Raw genomic sequence first — 25,933 nt, 5'->3', positions numbered from 1 at the left:
TGCTCCCCTGTACCTGTGCTGTGACACACCTGAGCCATTTTGGGGTGTTTTGGGGTCATTTTGGGGTGTTTTAGGCCGATTTAACAATCAGGGTTTTTTTGGGGTGCCGGATCCATTTTTGGGGTGAATTTGGGGTAATTTTGGGGTGTTTTGGGGTCAGGGGGAGCTGAGGATCAGCGTGCTCCCCTGTACCTGTGCTGTGACACACCTGAGCCATTTTGGGGTGTTTTGGGGTCATTTTGGGGTGTTTTAGGCCGAGTTGACAATCAGGGTTTTTTTTGGGGTGCCGGATCCATTTTTGGGGTGAATTTGGGGTAATTTTGGGATATTTTGGGGTGTTTTGGGGTCAGGCTGAGCTGAGGATCAGCGTGCTCCCCTGTACCTGTGCTGTGACACACCTGAGCCATTTTGGGGTGTTTTGGGGTCATTTTGGGGTGTTTTAGGCCGATTTAACAATCAGGGTTTTTTTTGGGGTGCCGGATCCATTTTTGGGGTGAATTTGGGGTAATTTTGGGATATTTTGGGGTGTTTTGGGGTCAGGCTGAGCTGAGGATCAGCGTGCTCCCCTGTACCTGTGCTGTGACACACCTGAGCCATTTTGGGGTGTTTTGGGGTCATTTTGGGGTGTTTTAGGCCGAGTTGACAATCAGGGTTTTTTTGGGGTGCCGGATCCATTTTTGGGGTGAATTTGGGGTAATTTTGGGGTGTTTTGGGGTCAGGGGGAGCTGAGGATCAGCGTGCTCCCCGCGTACCTGTCCTACGACGCGCCCTGGCCCGTGCGGAAGATCCCCTGCGCTGCACCGCCCACTACGTCGCCTACCACGTGGAGTCCAAGGTGGGCGGGGCTGGGGGCACACCTGGGCACACCTGGGCACACCTGGACATGGCCAGAGCACACCTGGGCATGGCTAGAGCACACCTGGGCACACCTGGGCACGGCCAGAACACACCGGGCATGGGCAGAGCACACCTGGGCACACCTGGTCATGGCTAGAGCACACCTGGGCGCGGCCAGAACACACCTGGGCAGGGCCAGAGCACACCTGGGCATGGACAGAACCGACCTGGGCACACCTGGGCACACCTGGGCATGGCCAGAGCACACCTGGGCATGGACAGAACAGACCTGGGCACATCTGGGCACACCTGGGCATGGACAGGACACACCTGGGCATGGCTAGAGCACACCTGGGCATGGCCAGGACACACCTGGGCATGGCCAGACCACACCTGGGCACACCTGGGCATGGACAGGACACACCTGGGCATGGGCAGAGCACACCTGGGCATGGCCAGAGCACACCTGGGCACACCTGGGCATGGACAGGACACACCTGGGCATGGCCAGAGCACACCTGGGCATGGCCAGAACACACCTGGGCATGGCCAGAACACACCTGGGCATGGCTAGAGCACACCTGGGCACACCTGGGCATCTCCAGAACACACCGGGCATGGACAGAGCACACCTGGGCACACCTGGTCATGGCTAGAGCACACCTGGGCACACCTGTACATGGCTAGAGCACACCTGGGCATGGGCAGAGCACACCTGGGCATTGCTAGAGCACACCTGGGCATGGACAGGACACACCTGGGCAGGGCCAGAGCACACCACCTGGGCATGGCCAGAGCACACCTGGGCATGGCCAGAACACACCTGGGCATTGCTAGAGCACACCTGGGCATGGACAGGACACACCTGGGCAGGGCCAGAGCACACCTGGGCATTGCTAGAGCACACCTGGGCATGGCCAGGGCACACCTGGGCATGGGCAGAGCACACCTGGGCACACCTGGTCATGGCTAGAGCACACCTGGGCACACCTGGGCACGGCCAGAACACACCTGGGCATGGCCAGAGCACACCTGGGCATGGACAGAACAGACCTGGGCACATCTGGGCACACCTGGGCATGGACAGGACACACCTGGGCATGGCTAGAGCACACCTGGGCATGGCCAGGACACACCTGGGCATGGCCAGACCACACCTGGGCACACCTGGGCATGGACAGGACACACCTGGGCATGGGCAGAGCACACCTGGGCATGGCCAGAGCACACCTGGGCACACCTGGGCATGGACAGGACACACCTGGGCATGGCTAGAGCACACCTGGTCATGGCTAGAGCACACCTGGGCATGGCCAGAGCACACCTGGGCATGGCTAGAGCACACCTGGGCACACCTGGGCAACTCCAGAACACACCGGGCATGGGCAGAGCACACCTGGGCACACCTGGTCATGGCTAGAGCACACCTGGGCATGGCCAGAACACACCTGGGCAGGGCCAGAGCACACCTGGGCATGGACAGAACCGACCTGGGCACACCTGGGCACACCTGGGCATGGACAGAACACACCTGGGCATGGACAGAACAGACCTGGGCACACCTGGGCACACCTGGGCATGGACAGGACACACCTGGGCATGGCCAGAGCACACCTGGGCATGGCCAGGACACACCTGGGCATGGACAGAGCACACCTGGGCATGGGCAGAGCACACCTGAGCAGAGCCAGAGCACACCTGGGCACACCTGGGCACGGCCAGAGCACACCTGGGCATGGCCAGGACACACCTGGGCACACCTGGGCACACCCAGAACTCACCTGGGCACACCTGGGACACGCCCAGGACACAGCAGGGGGGTCCCAGGGGATTTTGGGGGGTCCCCGGGTGATTTTGGGGGGGTCCCAGGGATTTTGGGGGTTCCCAGGGGATTTTGGGGGGCCCCGGGGGATTTTGGGGGCCCCGGGTGATTTTGGGGGGTCCCAGGGGATTTTGGGGGGATCCAGGGGGGGTCCCAGGGGATTTTGGGGGGTCCCAAGGCATTTTGGGGGATCCAGGGGGGTCCCAGGGGATTTTGGGGGTCCTGGGGGGGTCCCAGGGGATTTTGGGGGGGTCCCGGGTGATTTTGGGGTCCCCGGGGGATTTTGGGGGATCCAGGGGGGTCCCAGGGGATTTTGGGGGGTCCCAGGGGGGTCCCGGGTGATTTTGGGGCCCCGGGGGATTTTGGGGGGTCCCAGGGGATTTTGGGGGGGTCCTGGGGGATTTTGGGGAGTCCTGGGGGGGTCCCAGGGGATTTTTTTGGGGATTTTGGGGGGTCCCAGGGGATTTTGGGGGGGTCCCGGGTGATTTTGGGGTCCCCGGGGGATTTTGGGGGATCCAGGGGGTCCCAGGGGATTTTGGGGTCCCCGGGGGATTTTGGGGGGGTCCCAGGGGATTTTGGGGGGTCCCAGGGGGGTCCCCGGGTGATTTTGGGGGGTCCCGGGGGGGTCTCTGAGGTGTCCCCTCCCACCAGGTGTACGCGGTGGCCACCAGCTCCCCCACCCCTGCACCCGCATCCCGCGCATGACGGGCGAGGAGAAGGAGTTCGAGAGCATCGAGAGAGGTGGGCACACCTGGGCACACACCTGGGCACACCTGGGGCACAGCTGGGCACAGCTGGGGCACACCTGGGGACAGCTGGGGCACACCTGGGACACCTGGGGGCACATGGGGACACCTTGGGCACACCTGGGCACACCTGGGGGCACATGGGGGCACATGGGGAACACCTGGGCACACCTGGGCACACACCTGGGCACACCTGGGGCACAGCTGGGCACAGCTGGGGCACACCTGGGGACAGCTGGGGCACACCTGGGACACCTGGGGGCACATGGGGACACCTTGGGCACACCTGGGCACACCTGGGGGCACATGGGGGCACATGGGGAACACCTGGGCACACCTGGGGACACCTGGGCACACCTGGGGCACACCTGGGCACACCTGGGGGCACATGGGGAACACCTGGGCACACCTGGGCACACCTGGGGGCACATGGGGGCACATGGGGAACACCTGGGCACACCTGGGGACACCTGGGCACACCTGGGGACACCTTGGGCACACCTGGGCACACCTGGGGGCACATGGGGGCACATGGGGAACACCTGGGCACACCTGGGGACACCTGGGCACACCTGGGGCACACCTGGGCACACCTGGGGGCACATGGGGAACACCTGGGGCACACCTGGGATACACCTGGGCACACCTGGGGGCACACCTGGGCACACCTGGGCACACCTGGGGGCACATGGGAAACACCTGGGCACACCTGGGGGCACCTGGGATATACCTGGGCACACCTGGGGCACACCTGGGCACACCTGGGAAACACCTGGGCACACCTGGGGTACAACCTGAGACACCTGGGGGCACACCTGGGGCACACCTGGGGTACACCCTGGGACACCGGGGAAACACCTGGGCACACCTGGGGGCACACCTGGGCACACCTGGGGTACACCTGCGGATACATGGGATATACCTGGGATACACCTGGGGGCACCTGGGATACACCTGGGGGCACACCTGGGGATACATGGGATATACCTGGGCACACCTGGGCACACCTGGGGGCACACCTGGGCACACCTGGGGTACACCGTGGGACACCTGGGGGCACCTGGGATACACCTGGGGTACACCTGGGGCACACCTGGGGCACACCTGGGGTACACCTGGGGTACACCTGGGCACAGCTGGGGGCATCTGGAATACACCTGGGGGCACATGGGGGTACATGGGTACACCTGGGGTACACCTGGGTACACCTGGGCACACCTGGGGGCACATGGGAAACACCTGGGGATACATGGGGTACACCTGGGGGCACCTGGGGACACCTGGGGCACACCTGGGGTACACCTGGGGGCACACCTGGGGGCACATGGGAAACACCTGGGCACACCTGGGGTACACCCTGGGACACTGGGGAAACACCTGGGGGCACCTGGGCACACCTGGGGTACACCTGGGGTACACCTGGGGGCACCTGGGGTACAGCTGGGGGCACATGGGAAACACCTGGGTACACCTGGGCACACCTGGGACACACCTGGGGTACACCTGGGCGCACCTGGGCGCACACCTGGGCACAGCTGGGCACACCTGGGCACACCTGGGGTACACCCTGGGACACTGGGGAAACACCTGGGGTACACCTGGGGACACCTGGGGTACACCTGGGATACACCTGGGGGGACCTGGGGACATCTGGGGGCACACCTGGGGGCACATGGGAAACACCTGGGGGCACCTGGGAAACACCTGGGCACACCTGGGGATACATGGGATATACCTGGGCACACCTGGGGTACACCTGGGGCACACCTGGGGGCACATGGGAAACACCTGGGGCACACCTGGGGATACATGGGAAACACCTGGGCACACCTGGGGGCACCTGGGGTACACATAGGCACACCTGGGCACACCTGGGGGCACCTGGGGTACACCCGGGGACACTGGGGAAACACCTGGGGTACACCTGGGGATACATGGGAAACACCTGGGCACACCTGGGGGCACATGTGGAACACCTGGGATACACCTGGGGGGACCTGGGCACACCTGGGGTACACCTGAGATACATCTGGGGCACCCCTGTGGCACACCTGGGGTACACCTGGGGGGACCTGGGCACACCTGGGGTACACCTGAGATACATCTGGGGCACCCCTGTGGCACACCTGGGGTACACCTGGGGGGACCTGGGCACACCTGGGGTACACCTGAGATACATCTGGGGCACCCCTGTGGCACACCTGGGGTACACCTGGGGCACACCTGGGCACACCTGGGGTACATCTGGGCACACCTGGGGACACCTGGGGCACACCTGGGCACACCTGGGGGCACCTGGGGCACACCTGGGGACACACCTGGGGACACACCTGGGCACACCTGGGGGCACCTGGGGGCACATGGGAAACACCTGGGACACACCTGGGGGCACCTTGTGACAGCTTAGGGACACCGGGGGACACCCCCAAATCCCTCTGTGGGCCCCCAGTCCCGGTGTCTCCAGTGTCTCCAATGTCCCCATTGTCAATCCCAGTATCCCCAGTGTCCCCCCAGTATCCCAGTGTCCCCAATCCCAGTGTCCCCAGTATCCCCAGTGTCCCCAATCCCAGTGTCCCCAGTGTCCCCAATCCCAGTGTCCCCAGTATCCCCAGTGTCCCCCCAGTGTCCCCATCGTGTCCCCATCATGACCACTGTCCCCGTGCCGTGTCCCCAATCCCAGTGTCCCCAGTGTCCCCAGTGTCCCCCCAGTGTCCCCATCGTGTCCCCATCATGACCACTGTCCCCGTGCCGTGTCCCCAATCCCAGTGTCCCCAGTGTCCCCAGTGTCCCCAATCCCAGTGTCCCCAGTATCCCCAGTGTCCCCAGTATCCCCAGTGTCCCAGTGTCCCCAGTGTCCCCAGTGTCCCCAGTATCCCCAGTGTCCCAGTGTCCCCAGTGTCACCAGTGTCCCCAGTGTCCCAGTGTCCCCAGTGTCCCCAGTGTCCCCAGTGTCCCCAATCCCAGTATCCCCAGTATCCCCAGTGTCCCCAGTCCCAGTGTCCCCGTGTCCCCATCGTGACCGCTGTCCCCGTGCCGTGTCCCCAGTATCCCCAGTGCCACCCCAGTGTCCCCAGTGTCCCCAGTGTCCCCAATCCCAGTGTCCCCAGTGTCCCCAGTGTCCCCAGTGTCCCCAATCCCAGTGTCCCCAGTGTCCCCAGTGTCCCCAATCCCAGTGTCCCCAGTATCCCCAGTATCCCCAGTATCCCCAGTGTCCCAGTGTCCCCATGTCCCCAATCCCAGTGTCCCCAGTGTCCCCAATCCCAGTCCCCCCAGTGTCCCCAGTGTCCCCAATCCCAGTCCCCCCAGTGTCCCCAGTGTCCCCAGTGTCCCCAATCCCAGTATCCCCAGTGTCCCCAGTGTCCCCAATCCCAGTGTCCCCAGTGTCCCCAGTGTCCCCAATCCCAGTATCCCCAGTGTCCCCAGTCCCCCCAGTGTCCTCTGTCCCCAATCCCAGTATCCCCAGTGTCCCCAGTGTCCCCAGTCCCAGTGTCCCCGTGTCCCCATCGTGACCGCTGTTCCCGTGCCGTGTCCCCAGTATCCCCAGTGCCACCCCAGTGTCCCCAGTGTCCCCAATCCCAGTGTCCCCAATCCCAGTGTCCCCAGTATCCCCAGTATCCCCAGTGTCCCCAGTGTCCCAGTGTCCCCATTCCCAGTGTCCCCAGTATCCCCAGTATCCCCAGTGTCCCCAGTGTCCCAGTGTCCCCATTCCCAGTGTCCCCAGTGTCCCCAGTGTCCCAGTGTCCCCATTCCCAGTGTCCCCAGTATCCCCAGTATCCCCAGTGTCCCCAGTGTCCCAGTGTCCCCATTCCCAGTGTCCCCAGTATCCCCAGTATCCCCAGTGTCCCAGTGTCCCAGTGTCCCCATTCCCAGTGTCCCCAGTATCCCCAGTATCCCCAGTGTCCCAGTGTCCCCATTCCCAGTGTCCCCATTGTCCCCAGTGTCCCCAATGTCCCCAGTGTCCCCAATCCCAGTCCCCCCAGTGTCCCCAGTGTCCCCAGTGTCCCCAGTGTCCCCAATCCCAGTCCCCCCAGTGTCCCCAGTATCCCCAGTGTCCCCAGTGTCCCCAGTGTCCCGTGTCCCCAATCCCAGTATCCCCAGTGTCCCCAGTGTCCCCAGTGTCCCCCCAGTGTCCCCAGTGTCCCCAGTATCCCCAGTGTCCCCAGTGTCCCCAGTGTCCCCAGTATCCCCAGTGTCCCCAGTGTCCCCAGTGTCCCCAGTGTCCCCAATCCCAGTATCCCCAGTGTCCCCAGTGTCCCCAGTATCCCCAGTGTCCCCAGTGTCCCCCCAGTGTCCCCAGTATCCCCAGTATCCCCAGTGTCCCCAGTGTCCCCAATCCCAGTATCCCCAGTGTCCCCAGTATCCCCAGTGTCCCCAGTGTCCCCAGTGTCCCCAATCCCAGTATCCCCAGTGTCCCCAGTGTCCCCAGTGTCCCCAATCCCAGTGTCCCCAGTGTCCCCAGTGTCCCCAATCCCAGTGTCCCCAGTGTCCCCAGTCCCCCCAGTGTCCCCAATCCCAGTGTCCCCAGTGTCCCCAGTGTCCCCAGTGTCCCCAGTGTCCCCAATCCCAGTATCCCCAGTGTCCCCAGTGTCCCCAGTATCCCCAGTGTCCCCAGTGTCCCCCCAGTGTCCCCAGTATCCCCAGTGTCCCCAGTGTCCCCAATCCCAGTATCCCCAGTGTCCCCAGTATCCCCAGTGTCCCCAGTGTCCCCAGTGTCCCCAATCCCAGTATCCCCAGTGTCCCCAGTGTCCCCAGTGTCCCAATCCCAGTGTCCCCAGTGTCCCCAGTGTCCCCAATCCCAGTGTCCCCAGTGTCCCCAGTCCCCCCAGTGTCCCCAATCCCAGTGTCCCCAGTGTCCCCAGTGTCCCCAGTGTCCTCTGTCCCCAATCCCAGTATCCCCAGTGTCCCCAGTGTCCCCCCAGTGTCCCCAGTGTCCCCAGTGTCCCCAATCCCAGTATCCCCAGTGTCCCCAGTATCCCCAGTGTCCCCAGTGTCCCCAGTGTCCCCATCGTGTCCCCATCGTGACCGCTGTCCCCGTGCCGTGTCCCCAGTTATCCCAGTGCCACCCCAGTGTCCCCAGTGTCCCCAGTGTCCCCCCAGTGTCCCCAGTGTCCCCAGTATCCCCCAGTGTCCCCAGTGTCCCCAGTGTCCCCAGTATCCCCAGTGTCCCCCAGTGTCCCCAGTGTCCCCAGTGTCCCCAATCCCAGTATCCCCATTGTCAATCCCAGTATCCCCAGTGTCCCCAGTGTCCCCAGTGTCCCCAGTGTCCCCAATCCCAGTGTCCCCAGTGTCCCCCAATCCCAGTGTCCTAGTGTCCCCAGTGTCCCCAGTGTCCCCAGTGTCCTCAGTGTCCCCAGTGTCCCCAATCCCAGTGTCCCCAATCCCAGTATCCCCAGTATCCCCAGTGTCCCCAATCCCAGTATCCCCAGTGTCCCCAGTGTCCCCAGTGTCCCCAGTGTCCCCATCGTGACCACTGTCCCCGTGCCGTGTCCCCAATCCCAGTATCCCCAGTGTCCCCAGTGTCCCCAGTATCCCCAGTGTCCCAATCCCAGTGTCCCCAGTGTCCCCAGTGTCCCCAGTGTCGTCCCAATCCCAGTGTCCCCAGTATCCCCAGTGTCCCCAATCCCAGTGTCCCCGGTGTCCCCGTGTCCCCATCGTGACCGCTGTCCCCGTGCCGTGTCCCCAGTATCCCCAGTGTCCCCAGTGTCCCCAGTATCCCCAGTGACCCCAATCCCAGTGTCCCCAGTATCCCCAGTATCCCCAATCCCAGTATCCCCAATCCCAGTATCCCCAGTGTCCCCAGTGTCCCCAATCCCAGTGTCCCCAGTGTCCCCAGTGTCCCCCCAGTGTCCCCATCGTGTCCCCATCGTGACCGCTGTCCCCGTGCCGTGTCCCCAATCCCAGTATCCCAGTATCCCCAATCCCAGTGTCCCCAGTATCCCAGTGTCCCCAGTATCCCCAGTGTCCCCAATCCCAGTATCCCCGGTGTCCCCAGTATCCCCAGTGTCCCCAGTGTCCCCAGTGTCCCCAATCCCAGTGTCCCCAGTGTCCCCAGTGTCCCCATCGTGACCGCTGTCCCCGTGCCGTGTCCCCAATCCCAGTGTCCCCAGTATCCCCAATCCCAGTATCCCCAGTATCCCCAGTGTCCCCAGTATCCCCAGTGTCCCCAGTGTCCCCAGTGTCCCCAATCCCAGTGTCCCCAATCCCAGTGTCCCCAGTGTCCCCCAGTATCCCCAGTGTCCCCAATCCCAGTGTCCCCAATCCCAGTGTCCCCAGTGTCCCCAGTATCCCCAGTATCCCCAGTGTCCCAGTGTCCCCAGTGTCCCAATCCCAGTGTCCCCAGTATCCCCAGTGTCCCAATCCCAGTATCCCCAGTGTCCCAGTGTCCCCAGTGTCCCAATCCCAGTGTCCCCAGTATCCCCAGTGTCCCAATCCCAGTATCCCCAGTGTCCCCGGTGTCCCCATCGTGTCCCCATCGTGACCGCTGTCCCCGTGCCGTGTCCCCAATCCCAGTGTCCCCAATCCCAGTGTCCCCAGTGTCCCCAATCCCAGTGTCCCCAATCCCAGTGTCCCCAATCCCAGTATCCCCAGTGTCCCCAGTGTCCCCAGTGTCCCCAATCCCAGTATCCCCAGTATCCCCAGTGTCCCCAGTGTCCCCAGTGTCCCCAATCCCAGTATCCCCAGTGTCCCCAGTGTCCCCAGTGTCCCCAATCCCAGTATCCCCAGTATCCCCAGTGTCCCCAGTGTCCCCAGTGTCCCCAATCCCAGTATCCCCAGTATCCCCAGTGTCCCCAGTGTCCCCATCGTGACCGCTGTCCCCGTGCCGTGTCCCCAATCCCAGTGTCCCAATCCCAGTATCCCCAGTGTCCCCCCAGTGTCCCCCAATCCCAGTGTCCCCATCGTGACCGCTGTCCCCGTGCCGTGTCCCCAATCCCAGTATCCCCAGTGTCCCCAGTATCCCCAGTATCCCCAGTCCCAGTGTCCCCAATCCCAGTGTCCCCATCGTGACCGCTGTCCCCGTGCCGTGTCCCCAATCCCAGTATCCCCAGTGTCCCCAGTATCCCCAGTATCCCCAGTCCCAGTGTCCCCAATCCCAGTGTCCCCATCGTGACCGCTGTCCCCGTGCCGTGTCCCCAGACGAGCGCTACGTCCCCCCCCAGCAGGAGGCCTTCAGCATCCAGCTCATCTCGCCCGTCAGCTGGGAGGCCATCCCCAACACCAGGTGGGACCCCAAAACTGCCTCAGTGTCCCCGGGAACCCCAAAATGTCCAAAATGTCCCTGGGGACCCCAAAATCCACCAGGAACCCCAAAAATCCCACCGGGAACCCCAAAATGTCCCAGGAAACCTCAAAATGTCCCAGGAACCCAAAAAACCCTTCAGGAACCCCAAAATTCCCACCGGGAACCCCAAAATCCCACCAGGAACCCCAAACCCCAGGGGTGAACCCCAAAACCCCAGCTCAGCTGGGAGCCCGTCCCCAACACCAGGTGGGACCCCAAAACTGCCTCAGTGTCCCCGGGAACCCCAAAATGTCCAAAATGTCCCCAGGGACCCCAAAATTCCCACCAGGAACCCCAAAAATCCCACCAGGAACCCCAAACCCCAGGGGTGAACCCCAAAACCCCAACTCAGCTGGGAGGCCATCCCCAACACCAAAACTTCCTCAGTGTCCCCAGGAACCCCAAAATGTCCCTGGGAAACACCAAAAACCCTTCAGGAACCCCAAAATTCCCACCGGGAACCCAAAAATCCCACCAGGAACCCCAAAATGTCCCTGGGAACCCCAAAATGTCCAAAATGTCCCTGGGGACCCCAAAATCCCACCAGGAACCCCAAAAATCCCACCAGGAACCCCAAAATGTCCCCGGGAACCCCAAAATTCCCACCGGGAACCCCAAAATCCCACTGGGAACCTCAAAATGTCCCTGGGAACCCCAAAATTCCCACTGGGAACCCCAAAATCCCACCAGGAACCCCAAAAATCCCACCAGGAACCCCAAACCCCAGGGGTGAACCCCAAACCCCAGGGGTGAACCCCAAAACCCCAGCTCAGCTGGGAGGCCATCCCCAACACCAGGTGGGACCCCAAAACTGCCTCAGTGTCCCCGGGAACCCCAAAATGTCCCAAAATGTCCCTGGGGACCCCAAAATCCCACCAGGAACCCCAAACCCCAGGGGTGAACCCCAAAACCCCAGCTCAGCTGGGAGGCCATCCCCCACATCAGGTGGGACCCCAAAACTTCCTCAGTGTCCCCAGGAACCCCAAAATGTCCAAAATTCCCATCGGGAACCCCAAAATGTCCCCAGGAAACCCAAAATGTCCCAGGAACCCCAAAATTTCCTCAATGTCCTCGAGAACCCCAAAATGTCACCGGGAACCCCAAACCCCAGGGGTGAACCCCAAAACCCCAGCTCAGCTGGGAGCCCATCCCCAACACCAGGTGGGACCCCAAAACTGCCTCAGTGTCCCCAGGAACCCCAAAATGTTCAAAATGTACCCGGGAACCCCAAAATGTCCCAGGAACCCCAAAATTTCCTCAACATCCTCAAGAACCCCAAAATGTCCCCAGGAAACCCCAAAATGTCCCTGGGGACCCCAAAATTCCCACCGGGAACCCCAAAAATCCCACCAGGAACCCCAAACCCCAGGGTGAACCCCAAAACCCCAGGGGTGAACCCCAAACTCCAGGGGTGAACCCCAAAACCCCAGCTCAGCTGGGAGCTCGTCCCCAACACCAGGTGGGACCCCAAAACTGCCTCAGTGTCCCCAGGAACCCCAAAATGTCCAAAATGTCCCTGGGGACCCCAAAATTTCCTCAATGTCCTCAAGAACCCCAAAATGTCCCCGGGAAACCCCAAAATGTCCCCGGGGACCCCAAAATTCCCACCGGGAACCCCAAAAATCCCACCAGGAACCCCAAACCCCAGGGGTGAACCCCAAAACCCCAGCTCAGCTGGGAGCCCGTCCCCAACACCAGGTGGGACCCCAAAACTGCCTCAGTGTCCCCAGGAACCCCAAAATGTCCAAAATGTCCGCGGGAACCCCAAAATGTCCCCGGGGAAACCCCAAAATGTCCAAAATGTCCCTGGGGACACCAAAATCCCACCAGGAACCCCAAAATTCCCACCAGGAACCCCAAAATTCCCACCGGGAACCCCAAAAATCCCACCAGGAACCCCAAACCCCAGGGGTGAACCCCAAAACCCCAGGGGTGAACCCCAAAACCCCAGCTCAGCTGGGAGCCCGTCCCCAACACCAGGTGGGACCCCAAAACTGCCTCAGTGTCCCCGGGAACCCCAAAATGTCCAAAATGCCCCTGGGGACCCCAAAATTTCCTCAATGTCCTCAAGAACCCCAAAATGTCCCCGGGAAACCCCAAAATGTCCCCGGGGACCCCAAAATTCCCACCGGGAACCCCAAAAATCCCACCAGGAACCCCAAACCCCAGGGGTGAACCCCAAAACCCCAGCTCAGCTGGGAGCCCGTCCCCAACACCAGGTGGGACCCCAAAACTGCCTCAGTGTCCCCAGGAACCCCAAAATGTCCAAAATGTCCGCGGGAACCCCAAAATGTCCCCGGGAAACCCCAAAATGTCCAAAATGTCCCTGGGGACACCAAAATCCCACCAGGAACCCCAAAAATTCCCACCAGGAACCCCAAAATTCCCACCGGGAACCCCAAAAATCCCACCAGGAACCCCAAACCCCAGGGGTGAACCCCAAAACCCCAGGGGTGAACCCCAAAACCCCAGCTCAGCTGGGAGCCCGTCCCCAACACCAGGTGGGACCCCAAAACTGCCTCAGTGTCCCCGGGAACCCCAAAATGTCCAAAATGCCCCTGGGAACCCCAAAATGTCCCCGGGAAACCCCAAAAACCCTTCAGGAACCCCAAAATTCCCACCGGGGAACCCCAAAAATCCCACCAGGAACCTCAAACCCCAGGGGTGAACCCCAAAACCCCAGGGGGTGAACCCCAAAACCCCAGGGGTGAACCCCAAAACCCCAACTCAGCTGGGAGCCCGTCCCCAACACCAGGTGGGACCCCAAAACTTCCTCAGTGTCCCCGGGAACCCCCAAAATGTCCCCAGGAACCCCAAAATGTCCCAGGGGACCCCAAAATTCCCACCGGGGAACCCCAAAAATCCCACCAGGGACCCCAAACCCCAGGGGTGAACCCCAAAACCCCAGGGGTGAACCCCAAAACCCCAGCTCAGCTGGGAGCCCGTCCCCAACACCAGGTGGGACCCCAAAACTGCCTCAGTGTCCCCGGGAACCCCAAAATGTCAAAAATGTCCCTGGGGACCCCAAAATTTCCTCAATGTCCTCAAGAACCCCAAAATGTCCCCGGGAAACCCCAAAATGTCCCCGGGGACCCCAAAATTCCCACCGGGAACCCCAAAAATCCCACCAGGAACCCCAAACCCCAGGGGTGAACCCCAAACCCCAGGGGTGAACCCCAAAACCCCAGCTCAGCTGGGAGCCCGTCCCCAACACCAGGTGGGACCCCAAAACTGCCTCAGTGTCCCCAGGAACCCCAAAATGTCCAAAATTCCCATCAGGAACCCCAAAATCCCACCAGGAACCCAAAAATCCCACCGGGAACCCCCAAAATGTCCCCGGGAAACCCCCAAAATGTCCCAGGAACCCAAAAAACCCTTCAGGAACCCCAAAATTCCCACCGGGAACCCCAAAAAATCCCACCAGGAACCCCAAACCCCAGGGGTGAACCCCAAACCCCAGCTCAGCTGGGAGCCCGTCCCCAACACCAGGTGGGACCCCAAAACTGCCTCAGTGTCCCCGGGAACCCCAAAATGTTCAAAATGTCCCTGGGAACCCCAAAATTCCCACCGGGAACCCCAAAATGTCCCAGGAAACCCCAAAATGTCCCTGGGGACCCCAAAATCCCACCAGGAACCCCAAAAATCCCACCGGGAACCCCAAAATGTCCCCGGGAAACCCCAAAATGTCCCAGGAACCCAAAAAACCCTTCAGGAACCCCAAAATTCCCACCGGGAACCCCAAAATTCCCACCGGGAACCCCAAACCCCAGGGGTGAACCCCAAAACCCCAGCTCAGCTGGGAACCCCTCCCCAACACCAGGTGGGACCCCCAAAACTGCCTCAGTGTCCCCAGGAACCCCAAAATGTCCTGGGAAACCCCAAAAACCCTTCAGGAACCCCAAAATTCCCACTGGGAACCCCAAAATCCCACCAGGAAACCCAAAATGTCCCCGGGGAAACCCCAAAATATCCAAAATGTCCTTGGGGACCCCAAAATCCCACCAGGAGCCCCAAAATGTCCCTGGGAAGCCCAAAATTCCCACCGGGAACCCCAAAATTCCCACCAGGAACCCCAAACCCCAGGGGTGAACCCCAAAACCCCAGGGGTGAACCCCAAACCCCAGGGGTGAACCCCAAAACCCCAGCTCAGCTGGGAGCCCGTCCCCAACACCAGGTGGGACCCCAAAACTGCCTCAGTGTCCCCAGGAACCCCAAAATGTCCAAAATGTCCCTGGGGACACCAAAATCCCACCGGGAACCCCCAAAAATCCCACCGGGAACCCAAAATGTCCCCGGGGAAACCCCAAAAATGTCCCAGTAACCTCAAAATGTCCCCAGGACCCCCAAAATGTCCAAAAATGTCCCCGGAACCCCAAAATTTCCTCAATGTCCTCAAGAACCCCAAAATGTCCCCGGGAAACCCCAAAATTTCCAAAATGTCCCTGGGGACCCCAAAATTTCCTCAATGTCCCCGGGAAACCCCAAAATATCCCAGGAACCCCAAAATGTCCCTGGGAACCCCAAAAATCCCACCGGGACCCCCCAAACCCCAGGGGTGAACCCCAAAACCCCAGGGGTAAACCCCAAAACCCCAGCTCAGCTGGGAGCCCGTCCCCAACACCAGGTGGGACCCCAAAACTGCCTCAGTGTCCCCGGGAACCCCAAAATGTCCAAAATGTCCCCGGGGACCCCAAAATGACCCCGGGAACCCCAAAATGTCCCTGGGAACCCCAAAATGTCCCTGGGGACCCCAAAATTTCCTCAATGTCCTCAAGAACTCCAAAATGTCCCTGGGAACCCCAAAATTCCCACCGGGAACCCCAAACCCCAGGGGTGAACCCCAAAACCCCAGCTCAGCTGGGAACCCCTCCCCAACACCAGGTGGGACCCCCAAAACTGCCTCAGTGTCCCCAGGAACCCCAAAATGTCCCCTGGGAAACCCCAAAAACCCTTCAGGAACCCCAAAATTCCCACTGGGAACCCCAAAATCCCACCAGGAAACCCAAAATGTCCCCGGGAAACCCCAAAATATCCAAAATGTCCTTGGGGACCCCAAAATCCCACCAGGAGCCCCAAAATGTCCCTGGGAAGCCCAAAATTCCCACCGGGAACCCCAAAATTCCCACCAGGAACCCCAAACCCCAGGGGTGAACCCCAAAACCCCAGGGGTGAACCCCAAACCCCAGGGGTGAACCCCAAAACCCCAGCTCAGCTGGGAGCCCGTCCCCAACACCAGGTGGGACCCCAAAACTGCCTCAGTGTCCCCAGGAACCCCAAAATGTCCAAAATGTCCCTGGGGACACCAAAATCCCACCGGGAACCCCAAAAATCCCACCGGGAACCCCAAAATGTCCCCGGGAAACCCCAAAATGTCCCAGTAACCCCAAAATGTCCCCAGGACCCCCAAAATGTCCAAAATGTCCCCGGAACCCCAAAATTTCCTCAATGTCCTCAAGAACCCCAAAATGTCCCCGGGAAACCCCAAAATTTCCAAAATGTCCCTGGGGACCCCAAAATTTCCTCAATGTCCCCGGGAAACCCCAAAATATCCCAGGAACCCCAAAATGTCCCTGGGAACCCCAAAAATCCCACCGGGACCCCCAAACCCCAGGGGTGAACCCCAAAACCCCAGGGGTAAACCCCAAAACCCCAGCTCAGCTGGGAGCCCGTCCCCAACACCAGGTGGGACCCCAAAACTGCCTCAGTGTCCCCCGGGAACCCCAAAATGTCCAAAATTCCCACTGGGAACCCCAAAATGACCCCGGGAAACGCCAAAATGTCCAAAATGTCCCTGGGGACCCCAAAATTTCCTCAATGTCCCTGGGTAACCCCAAAATGTCCTTGGGGACCCCAAAATGTCCAAAATGTCCCCGGGAAACCCCAAAAACCCTTCAGGAACCCCAAAATTCCCACCGGGAACCCCAAAATTCCCACCAGGAACCCCAAAACTCAGGAGTGAACCCCAAAACCCCAGCTCAGCTGGGAGCCCGTCCCCAACACCAGGTGGGACCCCCAAAACTGCCTCAGTGTCCCCAGGAACCCCAAAATGTCCAAAATGTCCCCAGGAACCCCAAAATCCCACCAGGAACCCCAAAAAAATCCCACCAGGAACCCCAGATGAACTTGGGTCTACCTGGCCCCATCTGGGCTCACCTGTGCCCACCTGTGACCACCTTGTCTCATCTGTGACCACCTGTCTCTGCCCTGTCCCTCACCTGTGACCTCCTGGTCACACCTGTCCTCACCTGTGCCCATCTGTGACCACCTGTGCCCACCTGTGACCACCTGGTCTCACCTGTGCCCACCTGTCCTCACCTGTGCCCACCTGCTCTCACCTGTGACCTCCTGGTCACACCTGTCCTCACCTGTGCCCACCTGTGACCACCTGTGCCCACCTGTGACCACCTGTCCTCACCTGTGCCCACCTGTCCTCACCTGTAACCACCTGGTCTCACCTGTGCCCTCCTGTGCCTACCTGTCATCACCTGTCCTTACCTGTGCCCACCTGGTCTCACCTGTGACCACCTGCGCAGGGTCGCCCTGGAGGAGCGGGCGCGCGTCACCTGCGTGGGGTGACCTGAGCCCCCTGGGGTGCCCACCTGACCCCACCCTGACCCTTCCGTGTCTCACCTGTGCCCACCTGTGACCACCTGTGACCACCTGTGCCCACCTGGCCTCACCTGTGCCCACCTGGTCTCACCTGTGCCCACCTGGTCTCACCTGTGCCCACCTGTCCATGCCCTGTCTCTCACCTGTGTCCACCTGGTCTCACCTGGTCTCACCTGTCCTCACCTGTGCCCATCTGTGACCACCTGTCCTCACCTGTGCCCACCTGTCCTCACCTGTGACCACCTGGTCTCACCTGTCCCTGCCCTATCCCTCACCTGTGACCACCTGTGCCCACCTGTGCCCACCTGTGCCCATCTGTGACCACCTGTGACCACCTTGTCTCATCTGTGACCACCTGTCCTCACCTGTGCCCACCTGTCCTCACCTGTGACCACCTGGTCTCACCTGTCCCTGCCCTATCCCTCACCTGTGACCACCTGTGCCCACCTGTCCTCACCTGTGCCCATCTGTGACCACCTGTGACCACCTTGTCTCATCTGTGACCACCTGTCCTCACCTGTGCCCACCTGTGCCCACCTGGTCTCACCTGTGCCCACCTGTCCTCACCTGTTCCTCACCTGTGTCCACCTGGTCTCACCTGTCCCTGCCCTGTCCTCACCTGTTCCTCACCTGTGCCCACCTGTGCCCACCTCTCCTCACCTGTGCCCACCTGTGACCACCTGCTCTCACCTGTGACCACCTGCTCTCACCTGTGATCTCCTGGTCACACCTGTCCTCACCTGTGCCCATCTGTGACCACCTGTGCCCACCTGTGCCCACCTGTCCTCACCTGTGCCCACCTGGTCTCATCTGTCCTCACCTGTGTCCACCTGGTCTCACCTGTCCCTGCCCTGTCCTCACCTGGCCTCACCTGTGCCCACCTGTGCCCACCTGGTCTCACCTGTGCCCACCTGGTCTCACTTGGCCCCACCTGGTCTCACCTGGTCTCACCTGTGCCCACCTGTCCTCACCTGTTCCTCACCTGTGCCCACCTGGTCTCACCTGTGCCCACCTGTCCTCACCTGTTCCTCACCTGTGCCCACCTGTCCTCACCTGTGCCCACCTGGTCTCATCTGTCTTCACCTGTGTCCACCTGGTCTCACCTGTCCCTGCCCTGTCCTCACCTGGTCTCACCTGTGCCCACCTGTGCCCACCTGGTCTCACCTGTGCCCACCTGGTCTCACTTGGCCCCACCTGGTCTCACCTGGTCTCACCTGTGACCACCTGTCCTCACCTGTTCCTCACCTGTGCCCCACCTGGTCTCACCTGTGCCCACCTGTCCTCACCTGTTCCTCACCTGTGCCCACCTGTCCTCACCTGTGCCCACCTGGTCTCATCTGTCCTCACCTGTGTCCACCTGGTCTCACCTGTCCCTGCCCTGTCCTCACCTGGTCTCACTTGGCCCCACCTGTGCCCACCTGGTCTCACCTGGTCTCACCTGTGACCACCTGGGGTGCCCACCTGGTCTCACCTGTCCTCACCTGTGCCCACCTGGTCTCACCTGTGCCCACCTGTGCCCACCTGTGCCCACCTGTCCTCACCTGTGCCCACCTGCGCAGGATCGCCCTGGAGGAGTGGGAGCACGTCACCTGCATGAAGACGGTGTCGCTGCGCTCCGAGGAGACGGTGTCGGGCCTCAAGGGCTACGTGGCCGTGGGCACCTGCCTGATGCAGGGCGAGGAGGTCACCTGTCGCGGCAGGGTACGGCACACCTGGGGGGCACACCTGGGCACACCTGGGGGTCACACCTGCCTGATGCAGGGCGAGGAGGTCACCTGTCGCGGCAGGGTACGGCACACCTGGGGGGCACACCTGGGGGGCACACCTGGGGGTCACACCTGCCTGATGCAGGGCGAGGAGGTCACCTGTCGCGGCAGGGTACGGCACACCTGGGGGGCACACCTGGGGGGCACACCTGGGGGTCACACCTGCCTGATGCAGGGCGAGGAGGTCACCTGTCGCGGCAGGGTACGGCACACCTGGGGGGCACACCTGGGGGGGTCACACCTGGCACACCTGGGGGTCACACCTGCCTGATGCAGGGTATGGCACACCTGGGGGGCACACCTGGGGGGTCACAGCTGCCTGATGCAGGGTACAGCACACCTGGGGGGCACACCTGGGCACACCTGGGGGTCACACCTGGGGGTCACACCTGCCTGATGCAGGGTACAGCACACCTGGGGCTGTCCCGGCCTCACCTGGGGGATGCCAGGACACACCTGGGGATTGTAGCACACACCTGGGCACCCACAGGCACACCTGGAGGTGCAGGACACACCTGGGGCTGTCCCAGCACACACCTGGTCCCACCTGGTCACACCTGCAGATCCTGATCCTGGACGTGATCGAGGTGGTGCTGGGGTTGTCCATGACACACCTGGTGTCACCTGGTGTCTCACCTGGTCCCACCTGCAGATCCTGATCCTGGACGTGATCAAGGTGGTGCTGGGAGGGTCTGGGGTCTCACCTGGTCTCACCTGGTGTCTCACCTGCAGATCCTGATCCCAGACGTGATCGAGGCGGTGCTGGGAGGGTCTGGGGTGACACCTGGTCCATTCATGACACACCTGGTGTCACCTGGGGCTGTCCATGGTTCACCTGGGGCCATCCATGAGACACCTGGTCTCACCTGGGGTTGTCCATGTCTCACCTGGTCACACCTGGTCCCACCTGGTGTCTCACCTGCAGATCCTGATCCTGGACGTGATCGAGGTGGTGCTGGGGTTGTCCATGACACACCTGGTCCCACCTGGTGTCTCACCTGCAGATCCTGATCCTGGACGTGATCGAGGTGGTGCTGGGGTTGTCCATGACACACCTGGTCCCACCTGGTGTCTCACCTGCAGATCCTGATCCTGGACGTCATCGAGGTGGTGCCGGAGCCGGGCCAGCCGCTGACCAAGAACAAGTTCAAGGTGCTCTACGAGAAGGAGCAGAAGGGACCCGTGACCGCCCTGTGCCACTGCCACGGCTACCTGGTGTCGGCCATCGGCCAGAAGGTACACCTGGGCACACCTGGGTACAGCTGGGCACACCTGGGGACACCTGGGTACACCTGGGGACACCTGGGGACACCTGGGTACACCTGTGCCACTGCCACGGCTACCTGGTGTCGGCCATCGGCCAGAAGGTACACCTGGCACACCTGGGGACACCTGGGCACACACCTGGGTACACACCTGGGTACACCTGGGTACACCCTGGTTACAGGTGGGTACAGCTGGGTACACACCTGGGTACACCTGTGCCACTGCCACGGCTACCTGGTGTCAGCCATCGGCCAGAAGGTACACCTGGGCACACCTGGGGACACACCTGGGAACACCTGGGTACACCTGGGAACACCTGGGGACACACCTGGGTACACACCTGGGGACACCTGGGAACACCTGGGTACACCTGGGTACACCTGGCACACCTGGGGACAGCTGGGCACACCTGGGCACACCTGGGTACAGCTGGGAACACCTGGGGACACACCTGTGCCACTGCCACGGCTACCTGGTGTCAGCCATCGGCCAGAAGGTACACCTGGCACACCTGGGGACACCTGGGTACACCTGGGCACACACCTGGGCATAGGTGGGCACACCTGGGTACACCTGGGTACACCTGGGCACACCTGGGTACACCTGGGTACACCTGTGCCACTGCCACGGCTACCTGGTGTCGGCCATCGGCCAGAAGGTACACCTGGGCACACCTGGGTACACCTGGGCACACCTGGGTACAGCTGGGTACACCTGGGCACACCTGGGTACACCTGGGTACAGCTGGGTACACACCTGGGTACACCTGTGCCACTGCCACGGCTACCTGGTGTCGGCCATCGGCCAGAAGGTACACCTGGGCACACCTGGGTACAGCTGGCACACCTGGGGACACCTGGGTACAGCTGGGTACACACCTGGGTACAGCTGGGTACACACCTGGGCACACCTGGGCACACCTGGGCACACCTGGGTACACACCTGGGCACACCTGTGCCACTGCCACGGCTACCTGGTGTCAGCCATCGGCCAGAAGGTACACCTGGCACACCTGGGCACACCTGGGTACACCTGGGTACAGCTGGGTACACCTGGGCACACCTGGGCACACCTGGGACACACCTGGGCACACCTGGGCACACCTGGGCACACATCTGGGTACACCTGGGCACACACCTGGGTACACCTGGGCACACACCTGGGCACACCTGGGCACACCTGGGTACAGCTGGGTACACAACATGGTACACCTGGGTACACCTGGGTACACCTGTGCCAATGCCACGGCTACCTGGTGTCGGCCATCGGCCAGAAGGTACACCTGGGCACACACCTGGGGACACACCTGGGTACACACCTGGGCACACCTGGGTACACCTGGGCACAGCTGGGTACACCTGGGTACACCTGGGTACACACCTGGGCACAGCTGGGCACACCTGGGCACACCTGTGCCACTGCCACAGCGACCTGGTGTCAGCCAATGACCTTGGTGGCCACCAGGGCGGTGTTGATGACCACGGTGGGGTTGAGGAGCTCCATGGTGACCTCGGGGTGTCTCCTCAGATCTTCCTGTGGAGCCTCAAGGACCACGAGCTGACCTTGGTGGCCACTCAACATCCCTTGGCTTTGGCCCAATGACCTTGGTGGCCACCAGGGTGGCGTTGAAGGCCATGGTGAGGTTGAGGAGCTCCATGGTGACCTCGGGGTGTCCCCTGAGATCTTCCTTTGGGGTGGCCCCAAGGACAACGAGCTCACCTTGGTGGCCACTCAAGTTCCCTTGGCTTTGGCCCAATGACCTTGGTGGCCACCAGGGCGGTGTTGATGGCCACGGTGAGGTTGAGGAGGTCCATGGTGACCTCGGGGTGTCTCCTCAGATCTTCCTGTGGAGCCTCAAGGACCACGAGCTGACCTTGGTGGCCACCAGGGCGGTGTTGATGGCCACGGTGAGGTTGAGGAGCTCCATGGTGACCTCAGGGTGTCTCCTCAGATCTTCCTGTTTGGCGGCCCCAAGGACCACGAGCTGACCTTGGTGGCCACTCAAGTTCCTTTGCGTTTGGCCCAATGACCTTGGTGGCCACCAGGGTGGTGTTGATGGCCACGGTGGGGTTGAGGAGCTCTATGGTGACCTCGGGGTGTCTCCTCAGATCTTCCTGTGGAGCCTCAAGGACCACGAGCTGACCTTGGTGGCCACTGAACATCCCTTGGGTTTGGCCCAATGACCTTGGTGGCCACCAGGGTGGTGTTGAGGGCCACAGTGGGGTTGAGGAGCTCCATGGTGACCTCGGGGTGTCTCCTCAGATCTTCCTGTGGAGCCTCAAGGACAACGAGCTGACCTTGGTGGCCACTCAAGTTCCTTTGCGTTTGGCCCAATGACCTTGGTGGCCACTCAACATCCCTTGGGTTTGGCCCAATGACCTTGGTGGCCACCAGGGCGGTGTTGATGGCCACGGTGAGGTTGAGGAGGTCCATGGTGACCTCGGGGTGTCTCCTCAGATCTTCCTGTGGAGCCTCAAGGACAACGAGCTGACCTTGGTGGCCACTCAGCATCCCTTGGCTTTGGCCCAATGACCTTTGTGGCCACCAGGGCGGTGTTGATGGCCACGGTGGGGTTGAGGAGCTCCATGGTGACCTCGGGGTGTCCCCTCAGATCTTCCTGTGGAGCCTCAAGGACCACGAGCTGACCTTGGTGGCCACTCAACATCCCTTGGGTTTGGCCCAATGACCTTGGTGGCCACTCAGCATCCCTTGGCTTTGGCCCAATGACCTTGGTGGCCACCAGGGCGGCGTTGATGGCCATGGTGAGGTTGAGGAGGTCCATGGTGACCTCGGGGTGTCTCCTCAGATCTTCCTGTGGAGCCTCAAGGACCACGAGCTGACCTTGGTGGCCACCAGGGCGGTGTTTAAGGCCACGGTGGGGTTGAGGAGGTCCATGGTGACCTCGGGGTGTCTCCTCAGATCTTCCTGTGGAGCCTCAAGGACCACGAGCTGACCTTGGTGGCCACTCAACATCCCTTGGCTTTGGCCCAATGACCTTGGTGGCCACCAGGGAGGTGTTGATGGCCATGGTGGGGTTGAGGAGCTCCATGGTGACCTCGGGGTGTCTCCTCAGATCTTCCTGTGGAGCCTCAAGGACAATGAGCTGACCTTGGTGGCCACTGAACATCCCTTGGGTTTGGCCCAATGACCTTGGTGGCCACCAGGGAGGTGGTGATGGCCATGGTGGGGTTGAGGAGCTCCATGGTGACCTCGGGGTGTCTCCTCAGATCTTCCTGTGTGGCCTCAAGGACAACGAGCTGACCTTGCTGGCCACTCAAGTTCCCTTGGCTTTGGCCCAATGACCTTCGTGGCCACTCAAGTTCCCTTGGGTTTGGCCCAATGACCTTGGTGGCCACTGAACATCCCTTGGCTTTGGCCCAATGACCTTGGTGGCCACCAGGGCGGTGTTGATGGCCACGGTGAGGTTGAGGAGGTCCATGGTGACCTCGGGGTGTCTCCTCAGATCTTCCTGTGGAGCCTCAAGGACCACGAGCTGACCTTGGTGGCCACCAGGGCGGTGTTGATGGCCACGGTGAGGTTGAGGAGCTCCATGGTGACCTCGGGGTGTCTCCTCAGATCTTCCTGTTTGGCGGCCCCAAGGACAACGAGCTGACCTTGGTGGCCACCAGGGCGGTGTTGATGGCCACGGTGAGGTTCAGGAGCTCCATGGTGACCTCGGGGTGTCTCCTCAGATCTTCCTGTTGGCGGCCCCAAGGACAACGAGCTGACCTTGGTGGCCACTGAACATCCCTTGGCTTTGGCCCAATGACCTTTGTGGCCACCAGGGTGGTGTTGATGGCCATGGTGGGGTTGAGGAGCTCCATGGTGACCTCGGGGTGTCTCCTCAGATCTTCCTGTGGAGCCTCAAGGACCACGAGCTGACCTTGGTGGCCACTCAAGTTCCTTTGCGTTTGGCCCAATGACCTTGGTGGCCACTCAAGTTCCTTTGTGTTTGGCCCAATGACCTTGGTGGCCACTCAGCATCCTTTGCGTTTGGCCCAATGACCTTGGTGGCCACCAGGGCGGTGTTGATGGCCACGGTGGGGTTGAGGAGCTCCATGGTGACCTCGGGGTGTCCCCTGAGATCTTCCTGTGGAGCCTCAAGGACCACGAGCTCACCTTGGTGGCCACTCAAGTTCCTTTGCGTTTGGCCCAATGACCTTGGTGGCCACTCAACATCCCTTGGCTTTGGCCCAATGACCTTGGTGGCCACCAGGGCGGTGTTGATGGCCACGGAGGGGTTGAGGAGCTCCATGGTGACCTCGGGGTGTCTCCTCAGATCTTCCTGTGGAGCCTCAAGGACAACGAGCTGACCTTGGTGGCCACTCAACATCCCTTGGCTTTGGCCCAATGACCTTGGTGGCCACTCAAGTTCCTTTGCGTTTGGCCCAATGACCTTGGTGGCCACCAGGGCGGTGTTGATGGCCACGGTGGGGTTGAGGAGCTCCATGGTGACCTCGGGGTGTCTCCTCAGATCTTCCAGTGGCGCCTCAAGGACAACGAGCTGACCTTGGTGGCCACTCAAGTTCCTTTGCGTTGGGCCAATGACCTTGGTGGCCACCAGGGCGGTGTTGATGGCCACGGTGAGGTTGAGGAGCTCCATGGTGACCTCGGGGTGTCTCCTCAGATCTTCCTGTGTGGCGGCCCCAAGGACAACGAGCTGACCTTGGTGGCCACTCAACATCCCTTGGCTTTGGCCCAATGACCTTGGTGGCCACCAGGGTGGTGTTGATGGCCACGGTGGGGTTGAGGAGCTCCATGGTGACCTCGGGGTGTCTCCTCAGATCTTCCTGTGGAGCCCCAAGGACCACGAGCTGACCTTGGTGGCCACTCAGCATCCTTTGCGTTTGGCCCAATGACCTTGGTGGCCACTCAAGTTCCCTTGGGTTTGGCCCAATGACCTTGGTGGCCACCAGGGCGGTGTTGATGGCCACGGTGGGGTTGAGGAGCTCCATGGTGACCTTGGGGTGTCTCCTCAGATCTTCCTGTTTGGCGGCCCCGAGGACAACGAGCTGACCTTGGTGGCCACTCAAGTTCCCTTGGCTTTGGCCCAATGACCTTGGTGGCCACCAGGGCGGTGTTGATGGCCACGGTGGGGTTGAGGAGCTCCATGGTGACCTCGGGGTGTCTCCTCAGATCTTCCTGTGGAGCCTCAAGGACCACGAGCTGACGGGCATGGCCTTCATCGACACGCAGCTCTACATCCACCAGATGATCAGCGTCAAGAGCTTCATCCTGGCCGCCGACCTCATGAAGAGCATCTCGCTGCTGCGCTACCAGGAGGAGAGCAAGACCCTGTCCCTCGTCAGCCGCGTGAGCCGTCGGGCCACCAAACCACCCTCGGGGCCACCAAACCAGCCATAGGGCCACCAAACCACCCGCAGGGCCACCAAACTCCCACGGGGCCACCAAACCAGCCATAGGGTCTTCAAACCCTCTCAGGGCCACCAAACCAGCCATAGGGTGACCAAACCTCCACAGGGCCACCAAATCCACCGTGGGGCCACCAAACACGCCATAGGGCCACCAAACCCCCACAGGGCCACCACACCAGCCATAGGGCGACCAAACATCCCACGGGGCCACCAAACTCTCCATAGGGCCACCA

The 25,933-nt window shown here is 61.5% G+C and overlaps 1 protein-coding gene across 3 annotated transcripts; it reads left to right on the top strand.

Annotated features, from left to right (window-relative positions):
- The first annotated feature begins 704 nt into the window (after nt 1-704).
- On the top strand, nt 705-25,698 carry LOC137468009 (cleavage and polyadenylation specificity factor subunit 1-like). 3 transcript variants are annotated; one of them, XM_068179433.1, is made up of 7 exons: nt 705-835; nt 3,311-3,400; nt 10,540-10,624; nt 18,853-18,994; nt 20,064-20,087; nt 20,167-20,295; nt 25,462-25,698. In XM_068179433.1, exons 2-7 carry the CDS (start codon nt 3,361-3,363, stop codon nt 25,687-25,689), a joined length of 648 nt encoding a protein of 215 aa, XP_068035534.1. In that variant the 5' UTR covers nt 705-835; nt 3,311-3,360; the 3' UTR covers nt 25,690-25,698. The 3 variants fall into 3 exon arrangements, with proteins under 3 accessions (XP_068035534.1, XP_068035533.1, XP_068035535.1); XM_068179432.1 differs by lacking the exon at nt 20,064-20,087 and adding an exon at nt 19,985-20,008; XM_068179434.1 differs by lacking the exon at nt 20,064-20,087 and having other exon boundaries at nt 20,143-20,295.
- Nucleotides 25,699-25,933: the final 235 nt, after the last annotated feature.

This window comes from Anomalospiza imberbis, unplaced genomic scaffold (genome assembly GCF_031753505.1).
Source record: "Anomalospiza imberbis isolate Cuckoo-Finch-1a 21T00152 unplaced genomic scaffold, ASM3175350v1 scaffold_962, whole genome shotgun sequence".
NCBI classification, from domain to species: domain Eukaryota; kingdom Metazoa; phylum Chordata; class Aves; order Passeriformes; family Viduidae; genus Anomalospiza; species Anomalospiza imberbis.
Note: the sequence above shows the minus strand (reverse complement) of the source record. Positions and strands in the feature narration are given on the sequence as shown.